Here is a 17,623-nt window from a genome sequence, read left to right as displayed (position 1 = left end):
GGCAAACAATTAAATATTAAATAAATATATAAAAATAATAAATTAAAAATATAAATTAAAGTAAAAATTAAATAAATAAAAGTAAATATATAAATTAAATAAGATGTATAGGATAAATTGAGGGAAATTACAGAGAGAAGGTATTAAGATAAAGTGCAAAAGGCTTCTTGCAAGATGTAGGACTTTAGCTGAGACTTAACAGGAAGTCAGGGAAGTGAGGAGACTGAGATGAGAGAGAGCATTTTCAGGCATGAAACAGATGAAACTACATGAAGTATTTTGTTTAAGGAATAATAAAGAGATCCAGAGTCAAGGGAATGATGAATATGCAAAGGAAAGTTAAATATGAAGAGACTGGAAATGAAAGAAACTCCAGTTTTTGAAGGTCCTTGAAAGCCAAACAGTATTTTTTATTTGATCTTGGAGGTAATAGGGATCCTTCAGAGTTTGTTGAATGATGAGAGGAATGGTGACATGGTCAGACCTGTTCTTAAAGTAAGAATCTCAAAGTCTCCATTTCTTTATCTTTACATTAGGAATATTAATACTTGTATTATTTCTTTTATGGAGTTACTGGGAGGAATCAATTAAATCTTGCAAGTAGAGAACACAGAAACCATTCCAGATTACATGATTGTGAATGAATAATATGTTTTCCATTTAGGTCCAGCTAATCAAACATGATTCTATTAATGGAACTTTGCCCTAGTGAAATACTTCCAACTGTTTATTTTGATCAAATTTAAATAACTCAGTTACCAAAATACTTTTTGCAGTTTCTCAAGGGGGACACTGTCCTAGATCTCAGTGACAGAAAATTCACTCTTATCCTTCTGTAGTCTCATAGTAACTTTGGTTTTATTATTCAAGTTGTTATCTGCCCTATGCCCCCTACCACATATTAGTATGAACCTCAAGGGGGTCTTATTAAAGGTTCTTATTTTCCAAATATTTGACAAAGATGTGGCTATTGAGTTCTCAGACTACTTGTCCAACATCTTTACCAAATCTAATGGTCATTCTGCTATTCAACCTAACTACCTTTCTTGAAGCCTCTTCAATTCACTGACATTTAAAAAAAGAAAAGAAAGCAATCTTTGCTTCTGTGGTCAGATCCAAGGACATCATTCCAGGTATCTGGATATTTTGCTGGGATTTTCTTCCATGGACAACTAATGACAATACAATGCATTATTAAAATATTTTATGCTTATAAAGTCCTATTGTTTATACTATCTGTCAATCATTTAGTAAGCATTCAATAAGCTTCTACTATGAATGAAGCAATGGAGATTCAAAGGCCAAAGGGTGGAAAACAAAACTTTACTCTCAAGAAGCTTACATTTTATTAGGGAAGACAAGAACACAATAAGAGTATTTGCATTTGTATGTATATGTGTGTTTTGTAATATACATGGTGAATTTGTTGCTGAAATGTTCAGCATAATAATAGCTAGTATTTGTGTATTACATTAAGATTTGTAAAGCACATAAATATTATCTCATTTGATTCATATATCAACCAGGGAGGTAGGTGCTATTATTTTTCCAATTTACAGATGTAGAAACTGAGGAAAATAGAGGTTATGACTTGTCCAGGATCACATGACTAGTAAATGTGTAAGTTCAGATTTGAAGCCATCTCTTTGACTCCAGGTCCAGTGCTTTATCCATAGCACCATCTGATTGACAACATGCTCAACATGCGATCCACAGCAATGACTATCTCATTCTGCCTCCCTTCCCCAGCACAGCCTTCACTGTTCAGTACTTTCCATGGGAGAAAGTATCTTATAAGCCAATTTAAAATAGTGTGTTATGTTATTCATTTATTTCAGTCATGTCTAACTCCTTGTGACTCCATTTGGAATTTTCTTGGCAAACATAGTAGACTAGTTTGCCATTTCCTTCTCTAGCTCAAATTTACAGATGAGGAAACTGAGAAAAACAGGTTAAGTGACTTGCCCAGGGTTATCTAGCTAGAATATATCTGAGGCCAGATTTAATCTCAGGAAGATGAGTCTTTATGACTCCAGACCTGAAACTCTATTCTAATACCACCCATATTTTCAAGGTGATGATAGCTAAGAATAAATTAATGTGTTCTTCTATCCAGGAATGTTGGAATTTTGAAAAAAAAATAGCTGAACATGACAATGTCTTAATGTAATAGAATGACCCTCCAAAGGTGAAATTTCAGGCATGGGAGTGGAGGTGAGGATGAACTTTAAGAGACTTCTAGAGTAAGAAGTGATCTCAAAAATCATCCATTACAACTCTTAACAGAAGCACTTTCATCATCCATAATAAGAGGTAATTTGGAGAAGAAGCAGATGTCTTAATGCTTTAAAAAATCTCATCTCCTCACTCACTATGAGGGATGACCTACTTTTTTCTATAAATAATGTCAGCCTGTTTCTCATCTACTCTTTAATAGCTGAAATTTGAATGATTTTTCTTTAATCTATTACTTACCCAATTTGTTTCCCTTGGAAAATATCTTGGTCCAACTATGAGCTGTTATTTAGAATACCAGTCTCAGCTTAATAAGGAGTCTTAGAGATCATTTATTCTCACTTACCTGAGTAGGAAATGCATCTACAAAATATTCAATAAATTGTCATGCAGTTTCTACTTGGGGACCTCTAATGATGGGGAACTCACTACCTTTTTAAGCAACCCATTTCACAAATAGACAGTTTTAATGGCAAAGAATTTCCTCTTGTGTTTTCTCTCTTGTGCTTTCATTGGTTGGTTTAATATATCTTTTGAATTTGTCTAATTTCTCTTTCATATAACATCTCTTCAAAAACAGCTTTCCTATATCCCTAATCTTTACAATCGGCAAATCATCCCTAAATTAATAGATATTCATATGTTATAGCAATTTACTAAAATGAGGAAGCATAACATAGGGATGAGATGAATGAAATGCATTTATTAAGTCCTCCTATGTGCCAAGCACTGTGATACATGTAGCAGATTTAAATACAAAAGTGAGACAAATCCTACATTATAATAGAGAAGACATAGAAGGAATGGTAACCAAAGAAAAGAAAGTCTGCCAAGTTACAGAAATAGTGAACAAAATAACAGAGCAATCCATACACACTTTCAAGAGGCAATGATGGTGGTTAATGGGTGTATAGTGTGATAGGGTGGAAAATGGAAAGAGTAAAGATGATGATATATATTTCTAGGGAATACAGAATGATGAACTTAACAGACATGACTTCTGGTAACTCCATTCGGTGGAGGGATAGAGTCCTGAGCTTGGTGTCAGGAGGCTTGAATTTAAATCTTCTACTATATAATTAACTGTGGGTTGATAGACTATTTACTTGATTTCTCAGTTACTCAGCATCATTATATGTGATATTGGGTTAAATAATTCTATTTCCAGCCTCATAGAATTTTTACAAAGAAACCCTGTTTTATAAACCTCAAAGTGTTCTGTCAATATGAGTTATTCTTATTCTTTTCTCTACATAGCTAAGAAGAATGGATAATACATTTGCCTACAGTCAATATCCAAAAAAGACAGAATCATAAAATTTGAGATCTTAGAAATCATCAAGCCTAATCCATACAAAAAGGAATCCCTACTATTACATTCTGGGTAAATGGTTATCCAGCTTCTGCTTTAGACCTTCAAAGTGTGAAGACACCCAAGCATCTTGATGCAACTCATTATTCTTTTTTTCAAAAGCCCTAATTGCTAGGAAGTTTGTTAGGAACTTTTACTTGACATTCAGAGTTCATTTGCTTATTTACAACTACTATTTGTTTGTTTCTGTTTCTTATCTCTGGTGTACAACAGAATAAATATAGGTCTAAGCCTATATAATAATCCTTCAAATATTTAAATACTGCTATGCACTGTCTCTTACCCTGAGTCTTTTTTTCAATGTTTCACTAAATCTAAAGAGATAAAAATGAGAAGAAATAAATATATACTTATACTAAGGGGAAAAGAGTTTCACAAGAGCAATATGTGACATGTATATCTAGAAAGAAGTTTATTGTATAAAGTATCTGGGAGGTCATTGTGGTCTACAAATTTATTAAGAGTCAACAATATGGCAAAAAAAAAAATGAAATTAATGAATCTTAGAGTATTCTGAGAGGACAGAATCCTGGGCTAAAGAGATGAAAGTCATTCTGTACTTGGCCTTGGTCAGACCCTATATAAAATATATTGTTCAATTATAAGTGTCATATTTTAGGAAGAATGTTGATTAGGCAGAGTGTTTCCAGAGTATGGAGGGCAATTAGGATGGTGAGGAGTCTCAAAGTCATTAAATATGACATTTGGGAAAAGGAATTGAGGACAATTTGGCTTGAAAAGAAAAGAACCTGGGATGGACTTGAGGTCTAGGGTTTGGGAATTGTTGTCTTTAAATATTTAGAAGACTATCACATAGAAGAAAATTATATTTGTTCTATCAAGAGGATACAAACCATGAACAATAGGCAGAAATTGCCTAGAGATGGAGCTAGGTTTGCTATAAGAAAAATTTTTCTGACACTGAGAAGTATCCAAGTGTAATGAGCTTCTTCTTCAGGGAAAAAAATAAAGTCCTCTATAGGACTCTGATTACTTGTCATGAGATCTGTATAACGAATTCTTACTCAAAGGGCCATATGGTCATAGATCATATGATTTTGAATAGATCACAAATCAGATCTCAGATTTTAAATGAGAAAGGATCATAGAAGTCAACTAGTCTAATGAAAGTGACTTTTTCCTTATTAATTTATCCCCATTTTATGGTGAGGAACAGAAAGACAGGAATTAAGCAGTTTGGTCATGGTCACAAAGCTAGGATGCGCACTGAGGTTTTGTTCAAACTGTGAAATTCTATGACTTGATTTTTCAATGTCCCAGAATATCTGCTTATCTTTGGCAAGTTGCTTTATCTCACTCTGTAAAATGGGAATAATAATATTTGTACCACTTATATCTCAGATATTGTGGAGGAAAGTGCTTGTAAATCATGCAGTGCTATAAACATGGGAATTATTATTATGATGCATGTACCTCATAATTTATATATTATTTATAAAATGTTATCAATATGGGCACAGTCAAAGTCTGAGTTCACAGAGTCCAAGCGTTTTCAAACAACATCATAATATACTGATATTCAAGTTTTTGTTCTATCTACTCTACCATCTATTTCCCAAAACACTTTTCATGTATCTGTACTTTATCTTCTAAGGTCTATTCCAGCTGTAAATATATTATCATATGTTATCTTTTGAGCCTCACAATGCCCTTGTTAGGAAGATACTATCAATATTATCAAAAGCATTTGACAAAGAAAAGCTGTAAAATTGTAAGTAGCTCAAAGTCACAGAACTAGTCAATGTCAAAGGTGGCATTTGAACCAAATTTTCCAATAGAACATAAGCTCTTAGAAGTCAAGGAATTTTTCATTTTTATGTTTTTATTCCCTGTACTTAGCATTGTGCCTGACACATGGTAGGTGCCTGACACATGACATCAAAAGAAATACTTTTGATTATCAATTGATTAAATGATTGACTGCTCACTCTGCTGAGTCCAGCACTAAATCAATAATGTCTTCAATTCTCTGGCCATAGCAAGCAAAGAAACAAACGAAAAGAAATCTTGGTCCTGGTTAATTATCTTTGTCCCAGAAAATAAGTTGTAACTTAGGAATGTGTCTCAGCTATAGGTTTTAGCATCTTCCTGAGTTCCTCAAATATGGGTAGCTTCTAATCTTCTCATCCCCAGATGGGAAATTACATGGCAACTCAATAGACTTATCTGGAGAGTTTATCTGTTTATTTTTCTCTAATGTGATGTCTCTCTCTCTCTCCCCTTTTCTTTCTCCTCTCTCTCTCTCTTTCTCTCTCTCTCTCTCTCTCTCTCTCTCTCTCTCTCTCTCTCTCTCTCTCTCTGTATGTCTATATGTCTGTCTCTCTGTCTCTGTCTCCTAATTCCCAGACATCTTTGTGCTGATTGCTTCAGTACCAGTGGTCGCTGTTGGAAACCAAGGCAACGTTCTGGCCACCTCACTCCGGAGTTTACGTTTCCTACAGATTTTGCGCATGCTCCGCATGGACAGAAGGGGTGGCACCTGGAAACTCCTGGGTTCTGCAATTTGTGCCCACAGCAAAGTAAGTCTGGGCAAGTCTTCCACATTCCCTCTTTGATAGCCCTGTGCTTTTTTTGCCTATGCCCTTCTGCCTTTTGCATGGGGAAGTCCTATCCATCCTTTAAAGCTTAATTTTAATGCCATCTCCTCCACAAACCTCCTAGCCAATGATCATAAACATTATTTTTGTTGTTATAATTTAATTTTTAAATTACTGCCAATTAACAAGCATTTGTTATCTCTTCCTCAATTGAACAATTAAAGAAAAGAAAAAAAAAACTTCTCAAAAATATGTAGAGTAAACAAAACAAATGCCTTTATTAGCCATGTCCAAAAATATATGTTTCATTCTGCATCTATCATGTTATCTATCATGCTGGAAGCTCTGGTTTACACAAATGCTTAGGCAAGACTTAGAATGAAAGAAAAGGCAATTCCTAAGTGAGGAGAGGAAATGATGAACAAAGAGAGCAATCATAAATTTAAGTCTTAATCTAATTTTTGTCTCGTGCTCTTGGTTCAGTCCTCTCTGATCAAGAAGTTGGAGCCTAACTCTTTCACCATTAAATTTCTGTGAAAAGTAGATTTGAAGACGGGATTAGAATTCAAATCCCAACCTGGGCACTAGCTAATACTATCTTTGTTGATCACTATGGTTCATGATTTTTTTTTTTTTTACTTGAGATTATCTTCTTAGTGTATTTCATATTTTTCTCTGTCAATCAATCCCATTTACCTATCCTTTTAAAATAAGGTATACTGTTATAGAATCAGACTTTAAAAAAGGATCATAAAGAATTTATCTTTGGGATTAAAAAAGAATTATGAATCGATTAATCAATATTTTCCTTTGTCAATGTTGGGCCTATAAAGACCATGTCCTTGATTTCAAAGTAACATTAGGTGACACAGTAGATAGACTACCAGGCCTGGAGTCAGGAACACTCATCTTCCTGAGTTCAAATCTAACCTCAGACACTTATTATGTGATCTTGAGCAAGTCAAATAACCCTATTTGCCTCGGTTTCCTCATTAGGAAACTGAACCGGAGAAGGAAATGGAAAATCACTAGAGTATATTTTCCAAGAAAACCCCAAACTCACAAAGAGTTGAACACTACTGAAAACAATTAAACAACCACCACCACCACCTTAATTACAAGAGACTTACAAATTGTATTAGGAAATAGGACAGAAATGCATGAAACAATTAGTTAACAAAATAAGAAAAGAAAAGAAAAAGCTAAATTATATAATAGAGAATATTTGACAGTAGAGCAGTTGAGAAAGGGATAAAATAATGAAGATTGGGGTAGATGCAAGAAATTTTATTTAAAACAAAAATCAATCTTTTCTAAATAGATTAATTTGTATATTTAGTGGTAAAAAAAAAAATTAGTTGAGAAGGCATTAAGGAAGGAATCATCATGAAGGGCCTTAAATCCTAGGCTAAAGCTTTTGGAATTTATCTGATAAGCAATATTAATCAATAAACATTTATTAAGTGCCTAATATGTGCTAGGCAGTATGCTAAATTCTGAGGGAGCTATTATAGATTTTATAGAATTATGTCATTAATGAATGAAAATTCTCCTAGACTGTTGACATTCTGAAAAATACTTTTTAAATGGGTCATTTTTGTAGCAATGGAGAAGTGAAAACATTGAACTATGGACAGTAATTTCCTGTTAGTTATTTGTGTTTTCAAAAGATGATGTCAGAGATAGAAGGACTTGCTGAGATGTATGTCAGCTTCCACACTGCCTCTCAAGACAAACTATCGATTAGCAAATCAACCCCTTTGTGTTCAAAAAGCAAACCTACAATTGAAGCTAATTTCCAACAACATGCATTTCTAAAAGTCTCAGCTTTAACTCGTCCCATCAGGCAAAATTCTGGAGCAATAGAAATCTCACCACAGGGACCCTTTCCCAATGATGGATATACATTTTGAAAATCTAGTGTTCTTGGAGAAAAAGAGTATATTTACAGAGTTGTTACTAATTCCAAAAGTACATGTTGTAAACGATCATAGAGGCCTGTTCTGTCGGGTTCTGAAAAATAATTGCTTGCTTTAGGGAATGTCTATTCATTCCTGCCACTGTGTTACTAGTTGGTGCACAGATATGGACAGTTAGAAATAAAGTCTTAGTGATCAAAAACCATCTGCAATGATTAGGAGCAAATTGTAGTGTGATAAGCTTTCTATTTTCCATGAAGGTGTTTAGGGAGAATGTGCACAACTGAGTGTATGTAAGATGATGACATGCAGACTCCACTATTCTTGAACTTAGAAACTTTAGATTGGTTCTCTTCAATACCAGAAAAGTTACTCTCTAAAAGAGTCAATAAACTTATTTTGATTGGTCCTAGCAATCAGAATGTAAGTGTAGTAGATGACAAAGAGAGGCAGATTTCAGCTCGATATAGAATATTTTCCTGAGAGTTATTCAATAAAAGAAAGGACCACTTCTGTTTCTTCATCAATATTGGGCTTCTCATAAAATTTCCTTCTTCAGATATAGGTTTCACTAAATGACGTCTGAGGAAGCTTCCAACTTCAAGATTCTATGATCCTGACCCTGGCTCCCCTAAAAGGCTTCAGTGTGCTCTGTAAATCTGGCTATGGAACACTGTCAAATATGCAAATGTCACAAACCTGGGAAAATAAATAATGATAAACCCTTAGATCGTAAACTTCTTGAGAGCTTAATCTTGTGATTTTTTAATATTCTCAGGCCATAGCACAATGAATACCTGGCCTTTAATTAGTATTTACTGACTGACTGAAAATGGTCTTGAAAGGCATGGAATAAAATAAAATTCACTAGGGATAAGTGGAAAATCTTAGATTTGGGTTCAAAATGCCAGCTTCCAAAATATGATGAATTATAACTAGGTAGTGATTTTTTCTGAAATGGATCTGATGATTTTAATTAGCTTTAGACTCAATATGAGTTAACAGTATGATATGGCAGCTAAATGTATACATGCATATTCATTACATGTATATATGCACATACATGTGTGTATATACACACATGCATACATACATCTATACACCTATGTATCTGTATACTTTTCAATTACCAAAAGTAAATGTGTTATTTCTAAAAGGAAAGCAGTAAAACAGAGAGGAATTATCTGTCTTCTTGATATGGGTATTTTCTTCTCCCTGTATATGTGCAGGTGTATATATACATACACATATATTTATGTGTATAGGTGAATATATTGTGTATATATGTATGTTTACATATACATACATATAATACTTTAAATTGCTTTTGGTAATTGAAAAAGAAAATTAATGTGTCCTATTCCTATTACTTACATTTAGCAGTGATTACTCTCTAAATAAGCGATTTAATTCTGGACTAACCATGATATTCAGAGAAGGTATGAATGATAATCTTTTGAATAATAATCTAATGAAGGATAATCTTTTCAGGCAGTAGAAGTTTTGGGATGATTGGTGTTGAGATGGAATGCTCCCCAGGTATATCTTTCAAATTGGAGCCTGTTAAACTATGTGAACATTCCAAAGATCTGTTACTTCAGATCCATCTAGTAAGGAAAAAAAAGGAAGGAGACTGATGGCAGTTCTTCAAACGTCTAGTTGGAGGTTGGGTGTTAACATTCAGGAGGTCTCAGAAGGTTTCAGTAACAGGGGTAGCTTTTTAGAATATATTGGGCAGTACAGGATCTTACAATCCCAGATCTGTAGTTTGAGGACTTAAGGTAATAGCACGCATGTATAATAACAATAATAATAATACCTAAGAAGAGAGCAGCTACTTAACCCCAAGATGGCTCACAAATTTTCTCTTTTTATACCAAAAAAAAAAAAATGTTAGTCTGAGGCAGCTAGGTGGCCAGATAGATAGAACTGAATTCAAATACAGCCTCTTCCTCCTCCTCCTCCTCATTTTAATTTTGTTATATTATGTATCATATATAATTTATGTGTATATAATTATTCCTTCCATGTTGCAACTTTCCCCACTGTTTTCAATATATAATAGATTGGCATAAGAAATAAATGGAAATTTGGGGGGAGTTGGGCAGCAGTTGAAGATGACAGGTGAAGGCTGGCAGATGACAGACAAAATTTCAAGGCTCAGAAATGCATAAAATATATCTTTAGTATAAAGGGAGCACCCAAAAAATTACATGGATTTTCCAGATTGCAGGAGCACTATACCCCTAACCCTGATGATGTGGAAGAGATAATTATACACATATACATACATATACACACACGCAATGTATACATGCACACATAAGACACATGCACATGTATTTATGTGTATATATGCACATATGTATGTGTATATATGTGTACAAACATGCATGTATGTATATATAGATATACATATGTATGTCTATATATAATTTCATTCAATAAATTGTATATTTAAACAGAAAATAAGGTATCCTAAAGAGTCTTAATTTTTTTTTAAATATTGACAAAGGAGATATCCAAGGGACTTACTTATTCCCTAAAGAGCATAATGGAATGTTAGCTAAAAACAGTTGGAAACTGTCAGATGAATGCTGACCCAGATAAGAGTAAAGATAGGGGAACTTCAGTGGGATTCAGTTTTTTTTTTTTTTTAAGTACTCTTGCTACCAATATACCAACTGTATATAATGCATGAGAATATACCTTCTTGAGCAAACAAGATACGTTCATTTATATTACGGAAGCAGACTGCCTGCTGTTACAAAAATCCTCCTTTGCACAAATATCCTTATCTAGAAGGAAGAGGCAAGATGGTGCAGTGCATAATAACCATCCTCCAAGCAGGGAAAATTTGGGTTCGATTTTTACCTCTGACATATCTAGGATCATGAACATATCACTTAATCTCTTGATGCTCTAAGCTCTCCCCAAGACTATAAATTGCAGAAAAGCTGCTGGCCTGCATTAGTGGAGGGGATATTTTAAGTGCTGAGTTTTCTAAACTCAAAGAAAGCACAGATCCCTCATCTATGTTTGGCAGAGGACACTGGGCAGCCACCTCAGAAGACCAAACCTTTGGCTCTATAAAGAAAGCCAGACAAACAGTTAATTCCTTGATATTCTATTCAGTTTAATTCCTGATCACCCGTGGATTTCCTAGACTGAATCTATGATCTCTTTCTCTTTCCTATTCAGATCAGGTCTTTAAATTTTATCTTTTCCTAATACCATACTAACCTAACTTTTCTTTTCCTTGCTTAGTCATGATTTTTTTTGCCTCATGCCGAGATTGATCTTTTCTTACCTGAAGCTTGCTTAATTACCTATATATCTCAGCCTTGTCTCAAGTAGAATGTCACACTAAACCAGGTAACTGTGATTGTGATTTTCCATAAATCCTACCAAACTGGAAAATATTTGGGCATATACTCTGGACAGTGGTATGCTGGTAAATATTTAACAACTCTCTGTAGAGATGTGTGCCTAGGAGACATTTTTAAGTTTAATATGAATTATTAACATTTTATCCATCACTTTCTTAAGTCTAGACAATCAACAAAGCAATAAACCAAGCCTTGGCTTTTAGTGCTTTATCAATTTCCAATGTATAAAAGCTCACACTGAAAATTTAACAACTGGTCTCATGGGTTCTACCTGAGTCTAGCATTCCCTTGCTGTAACTCATTGCCATGCATGGACTAGCTAAAAAGAGCACCAAGTTTAGTAGGAAAAAATAATGAGACTGCTTTTGGGCCTGTTGAGCATGAAGTGATGGTGATGATGAAATTCAGATCCTATGACTGATAAAAGGATTTTCAGAGACAAAAGAGATAAAAGGAATTTCAGAGACAATCTACTTGAACATTTGCATGGACACAAGGAAGTGAAAGTGTTGACAAGTAGTAAGTACCAGAGTTTTTGAAAGAGTTACATCTCTGGCTTTAATTTCCATGTTCTTTCTACTACAAAAGTTTGTCTCCTCAATCTAGATGTCTACTACAGCTTTCAGTACTAGGAGATTCTATGGTTCTGTTACTCTCACAGGATATATAGGGGAATAGGGTTGAATTCTCCCAGCCCCACAAAGAATTTCTTTATATGTAATTATAACCCCCTCCACTCTGCTATAACTTTTATCACTAGATTAGACTTAGATTTATTCATGAAGTATTGTCGAGATGAAAGCCACATTGTAGAGTTGGTGGGCTCCTTAGAAATCAAGATCATTAAGGATTTATTTGAGCATTATTAAGCATTTAAAATGTCATTTAGTAAAATTGAAACTATTCCCACTCATATGAAAGTGTTCTAAATCACTATTGATCAGAGAAATGCAAATTAAGACAACTCTGAGATACCACTACACACCTCTCAGATTGGCTAAGATGACAGGAAAAAATAATGATGAATATTGGAGGGGATGCAGGAAAACTGGGATATTGATGCATTATTGGTGAAGTTGTGAATTAATCCAACCATTCTGGAGATCAATCTAAAATTATGCCCAAAAAGTTATCAAACATGCATATCCTTTGATCCAGCAGTGCTACTATTGGGCTTATATCCCAAAGAGATACTAAAGAAGGGAAAGGGAACTGTATGTGCCAAAATGTTTGTGGCAGCTCTTTTTGTGGTGGCTAGAAACTGGAAAATGAATGGATCCCATCAATTGGAAAATGGCTGGGAAAATTGTGGTATAGGAATGTTATGGAATATTATTGTTCTGTAAGAAACGACCAGCAGAATGAATACAGAGAGGCTTGGAGAAACTTACATGAACTGATGCTAAGTGAAATGAGCAAAACCAGGAGATCATTATATACTTCAACAACGATACTGTATGAGGATGTATCTGATGGAAGTGGATTTCTTCAACAAAGAGAAGATCTAACTCAGTTCCAATTGCTCAATGATGGACAGAAGCAGCTATACCCAGAGAAGGAACACTGGAAATGAATGCAAATTGTTTGCATTTTTTATTTTCTTCCCGGATTATTTATACCTTCTGAATCCAATTCTCCCTGTGCAACAAGAGAACTGTTCGGTTCTGCACACATATATTGTATATAGGATATACTGTGACATATTTAACATGTATAAGACTGCTTATCATCTAGGGGAGGAGGTGGAGGGAGGCAAGGAAAAAGTTGGAACAGAAGTGAGTGCAAGGGATAATATAAAAAATGAATTACCCAAGCATATGTTCTGTAAATAAAAAGTTATAATAAAAAAAAAAGTCATCTAGTCATCATCTTGTTTTAAGTATAATAGAAAGAGTACTGAATTTGGAGTTAAGGATTCTGGGATTAAAATTTTACCCCGTATCTGTGAGACTTTCTTTTGTCCAAATTGCTTCACATCTGAGGTATTAGTTTTTTGTAAAGGCAGAAAATTGGAATAAATGTCTTTTAATGCCTCTTCTAACTATAAATCTGTGATCCTATAATTTAACACAATGCTTCTAAAACTTTTTGATCCTAGCATCCCATCACACTCTGAAAAGTGACTAAGGAACCCAAAGAACTTTTTAAAAAGTGGGTTACCTCTATTGATATCACTGTATTAGAAATTAAAATGGAAGTGTTTCTACTGGACTTATACCCCAAAGAGATACTAAAGAAAGGAAAGGGACCTGTATGTGCCAAAATGTTTGTGGCAGCCCTGTTTGTAGTGGCCAGAAGTTGGAAAATGAAAGGATGTCCATCAATTGGAGAATGGTTGAGTAAATTGTGGTATATGAATGTTATGGAATTTTATTGTTCTGTAAGGAATGACCAGCAGGATGATTACAGAGAGGACTGGCGAGACTTACATGAACTGATGCTGAGTGAAATGAGTAGAACCAGGAGATCATTATATACCTCAACAACGATACTGTTTGAGGATGTATTCTGATGGAAGTGGATCTCTTCGATAAAGAGAGCCTTAATTGATCAAAAATGGACAGAAACAGCTACACCCAGAGAAAGAACACTGGGAAATGAATATAAACTGCTTGCATTTTTGTTTTTCTTCCCGGGTTATTTATACCTTCTGAATTCAATTCTCCCTGTGCAACAAGAAAACTGTTCGGTTCTGCACACATATATTGTATCTAGTATATACTGTAACCCATTCAACATGTAAAGGACTGCTTGCCATCTGGGGGAAGGGGTGGAGGGAGGGAGGGGAAAAATTGGAACAGAAGTGAATGCAAGGGATAATGCTGTAAAAAATTACCCTGGCATGCGTTCTATCAATAAAAAGTTATTAAAAAATAAATAAATAAAATTTTTAAAAAAAGAAATTAAAATGGATAAATGTTTAAAATATCTATTTGTTGTCAATTAAAATAACAAAAAATAAAGGTATCACAGGTCACCACAAATTATTTTCAAGAAAGATAACTATGTTTTCTAAAACTAAAAAATTAGATGTGACATTGTTTTACATATTTTTGGAAATCTTTTTATTGTCTGACTTGATAGAAGACATCTTGGATTCTCTCACCTGCTTTTTTTTGGATTTAATCTATTGTAATATATTGTTTTGGTTGGAGTTTATAAAGAAGATCCTACAGATATGTAGTGGGCAAAAGAAGGGAGTATTTTAATAGGTAAATATCTTAGTAGAATTAAGAAAGTAATTTTAACCTTTCATACCCCCTAAAATGATAGAAAGAGGGCCCTCAGAAATCCTCAAACTACATTTTGAAACACATTGTTCAAAAGAAATTAAAGTTCAGAGACATATGCAGTTTGAGGTTAAATTCAAAATGAGTGCTGGTGCCTGCCAGGACAACAGTCTGTCTATCTGTTCTCTACTTAATTCTAGTCACTAAATAGTTGCTATTATTCATCTCTTGTAATTGTTTTCCAATAGCTTTAAAGTATTTCCCATGTTTCTCCACCCAATATGTTAACAGCCAGGACTCTCTTGCCTAGGAATCTGTTTGATCAGGCCAATAGAATTGTATGGCAAATCAGACTGCTGAATCAATGGACAGCGCTGGCTGAGAGTGAGAGAAGGATAGAGGATATTTATCGAGGACTAAAAAGCACATGGAGGAGATTTCCCATATCATAAAAACATACAAATTCTTTATAGGAACCCTATCATAATCATAAATCATAAGATGCCAGAGATGGAAGGGGCCCCAAAGGCCATGTAGTCCAACCTGTAACTGAGCTGGAATCCTTTTGGCAACATACATATCCAGGAGATTGTCATCCAGTTTTTGCTGAAAAATCTCTAGTGAGAGGGCACTTCATGCAACAGGAGGATAGTGTGCTTGACTGACAGTCAAATCCTGCTTCAGACACTTACTGAATCATTCCAGTCTTGTCCAACTCTTTATGATCCTATTTGAAGTTTTCTTGGCAAAGATAGTGGATTGGTTTGCCATTTCCTTCTCCAGTTTATTTGCATATAAAGAAACTGAGGCAAACAGGGTGAAGGGAACTACTCAGATTCTAAGTATGTTTCAGAGGTTAGATTTGAAATTCAGGGAGATGAGTTTTCCTGACTTTAATCCCAGTGCTCTCCACTGCATTATCTAGACATTTAAGAGATATGTATTAGCAAGATTACCTAGCATTATTTTGCCTAGGATACATCATAAAAACTCTTATTTTCAATTTCCTCATATATCAAATAAAGATAAAAAGAGTGATTACCTTATAATTTTTCTGAGAGGATAAAATTAGATATGTATTCAGTCAATTAGCATTTATTATATGCCAGGCACTATATAATCAGTGGGGATATAAAAAAGCAAAACCACAAAAACAAACAAACAGAAAACCAAAATAGTCCTTACTTACTTACTTACAGTCAAATTGTTGTGCTACAGTTCTCTTTTAATGTCCTAGCCCAGTTTCCCTAATTGTCCTATTTAGTTATTCTGACTCAGGTTATAATCATTCCCTCTTAATGTTTGATAGGATAAAGGTCTTGTATCTTAGACCTTAGGCAATACTTATTCCCTCTTAATGTTTGATGGGATAAAGGTCTTTATCCATTTTAGACATCATTAGAATATCAGGAGCCTCTCTAGTACCTCCCATTATGTCATCCTAGGGGCCTCCCCCCATTAGGTCATCCCCATCCAGGTACCCCCATTATGTCATCAGTCTTGTAACCCTATGAAAGACTCTTGTATCTGACACTCACTGCTGGATTCTTTGAGACAATAGTCTCAGCTGTGGGACCAAACCCACATTACTAGGATCCATTTGATCCTAGTAAATCTCTCCCATTTAATAAATTATTAAATACTCTAGTCTCTATTTTGCTCAGTTTCTCCAGCATTACAAGATGAAGGAAACAACATGCATACTATGAGATATATGGAACATCTATTCAGGAAGTAGTCTCAGAAATAAGACACTAGCATTAATAGGAATTGGGAAAGGCTTCCTGCAAAATGTATGACTTTAGCTTAGACTTGAAAGAAGGGAGGAGGTGTAGATGAAGAGAGAGAGCATTCTAGGAATTGGAAAATGAATGCCCTGTGTTTGAGAACAGGAAGGAAGTAACACGGATTTCAGAGTATTGGAAGGGAATGGGATATAAGAAGACTAGAAAGGTAGGAAGGGCCAGAATATGAAGGACTCTAAAAATATAGTCTTTCATTAATCTTAATGTGCTAGATATATATAAACTATCACATAAAATAGAGCTATATGTCTATATACACAAATAGATGATAGATGATAGATTATACATAATCAACCTGATAATATAAAAATATAAATATATATATTTTATATCATGTTCATATATGCATATATTACATATGTCTATATATATATTGCTTTACTTATTTTACTTTATTTGATATGAATACATATATACACACATATATGCTAATCATGATACATATGTAAAAATACACATGATACATATATACTACTTTACCTAGCTTATCTCATTTGATATATATTCATATATACATACAAATATGCACACTCTTTTACCTATCTAATCTCATGTGTATATACAAATTGCATGTGTATATTTATAGACATATGTATATACTACATAAATGTGTATACAAATGTATGTATACACACATGCATATATCAAGTTTATTTTGTGTGTGCATGTATGTCTATATATGTACACACATACATGTGTATATGTTTGTACATACATAGGAACTGTTTTATCTACCTTATCTCATTTGATCCTTACAATAGGCATATGACTTAATTATCACTGTTAACAAATATTTATTTATTTGTTAAGAGCTGTGGTTTATTTGTTTATTAAAACCTGAAAAAAATTCAGATAACTAAATGCTATACTTATTTCTTTTGTTGTTGTTGTTTGTTTTTGCTGAGGCAATTGGTGTTAAGTATCTTGCCCAGGATCCCACAGCTGGGAAGTGTTAAGTGTCTGAGATCAGATTTGAACTCAGGTCCTCCTGACTTCAGGGCTGGTGCTCTATCCATTGTACCACCTAGCTGCCCCTAAATGGTATACTTATTAGAACTAGAATCTTTTCATACTTCCCATGACTGATAGCCAACCAGGTAGTGTATCCAGCTCCT

The 17,623-nt window shown here is 34.2% G+C and overlaps 1 protein-coding gene across 1 annotated transcript in view; it reads left to right on the top strand.

The window, feature by feature from the left end:
* KCNQ3 (potassium voltage-gated channel subfamily Q member 3) overlaps positions 1–17,623 on the top strand; it is a 446,114-nt gene that overhangs the window by 349,224 nt on the left and 79,267 nt on the right. The window contains exon 4 of the mRNA XM_051971104.1: positions 5,975–6,147. Coding sequence (XP_051827064.1) covers positions 5,975–6,147 — 173 coding nt within the window. The remainder of the gene's footprint in view (positions 1–5,974; positions 6,148–17,623) is intronic.

Source organism: Antechinus flavipes, chromosome 1 (genome assembly GCF_016432865.1).
Source record: "Antechinus flavipes isolate AdamAnt ecotype Samford, QLD, Australia chromosome 1, AdamAnt_v2, whole genome shotgun sequence".
In the NCBI taxonomy this organism is placed as follows: domain Eukaryota; kingdom Metazoa; phylum Chordata; class Mammalia; order Dasyuromorphia; family Dasyuridae; genus Antechinus; species Antechinus flavipes.
The sequence above is the reverse complement of the archived record's forward strand: the minus strand, read 5'-3'. Positions and strand labels throughout refer to the sequence as shown.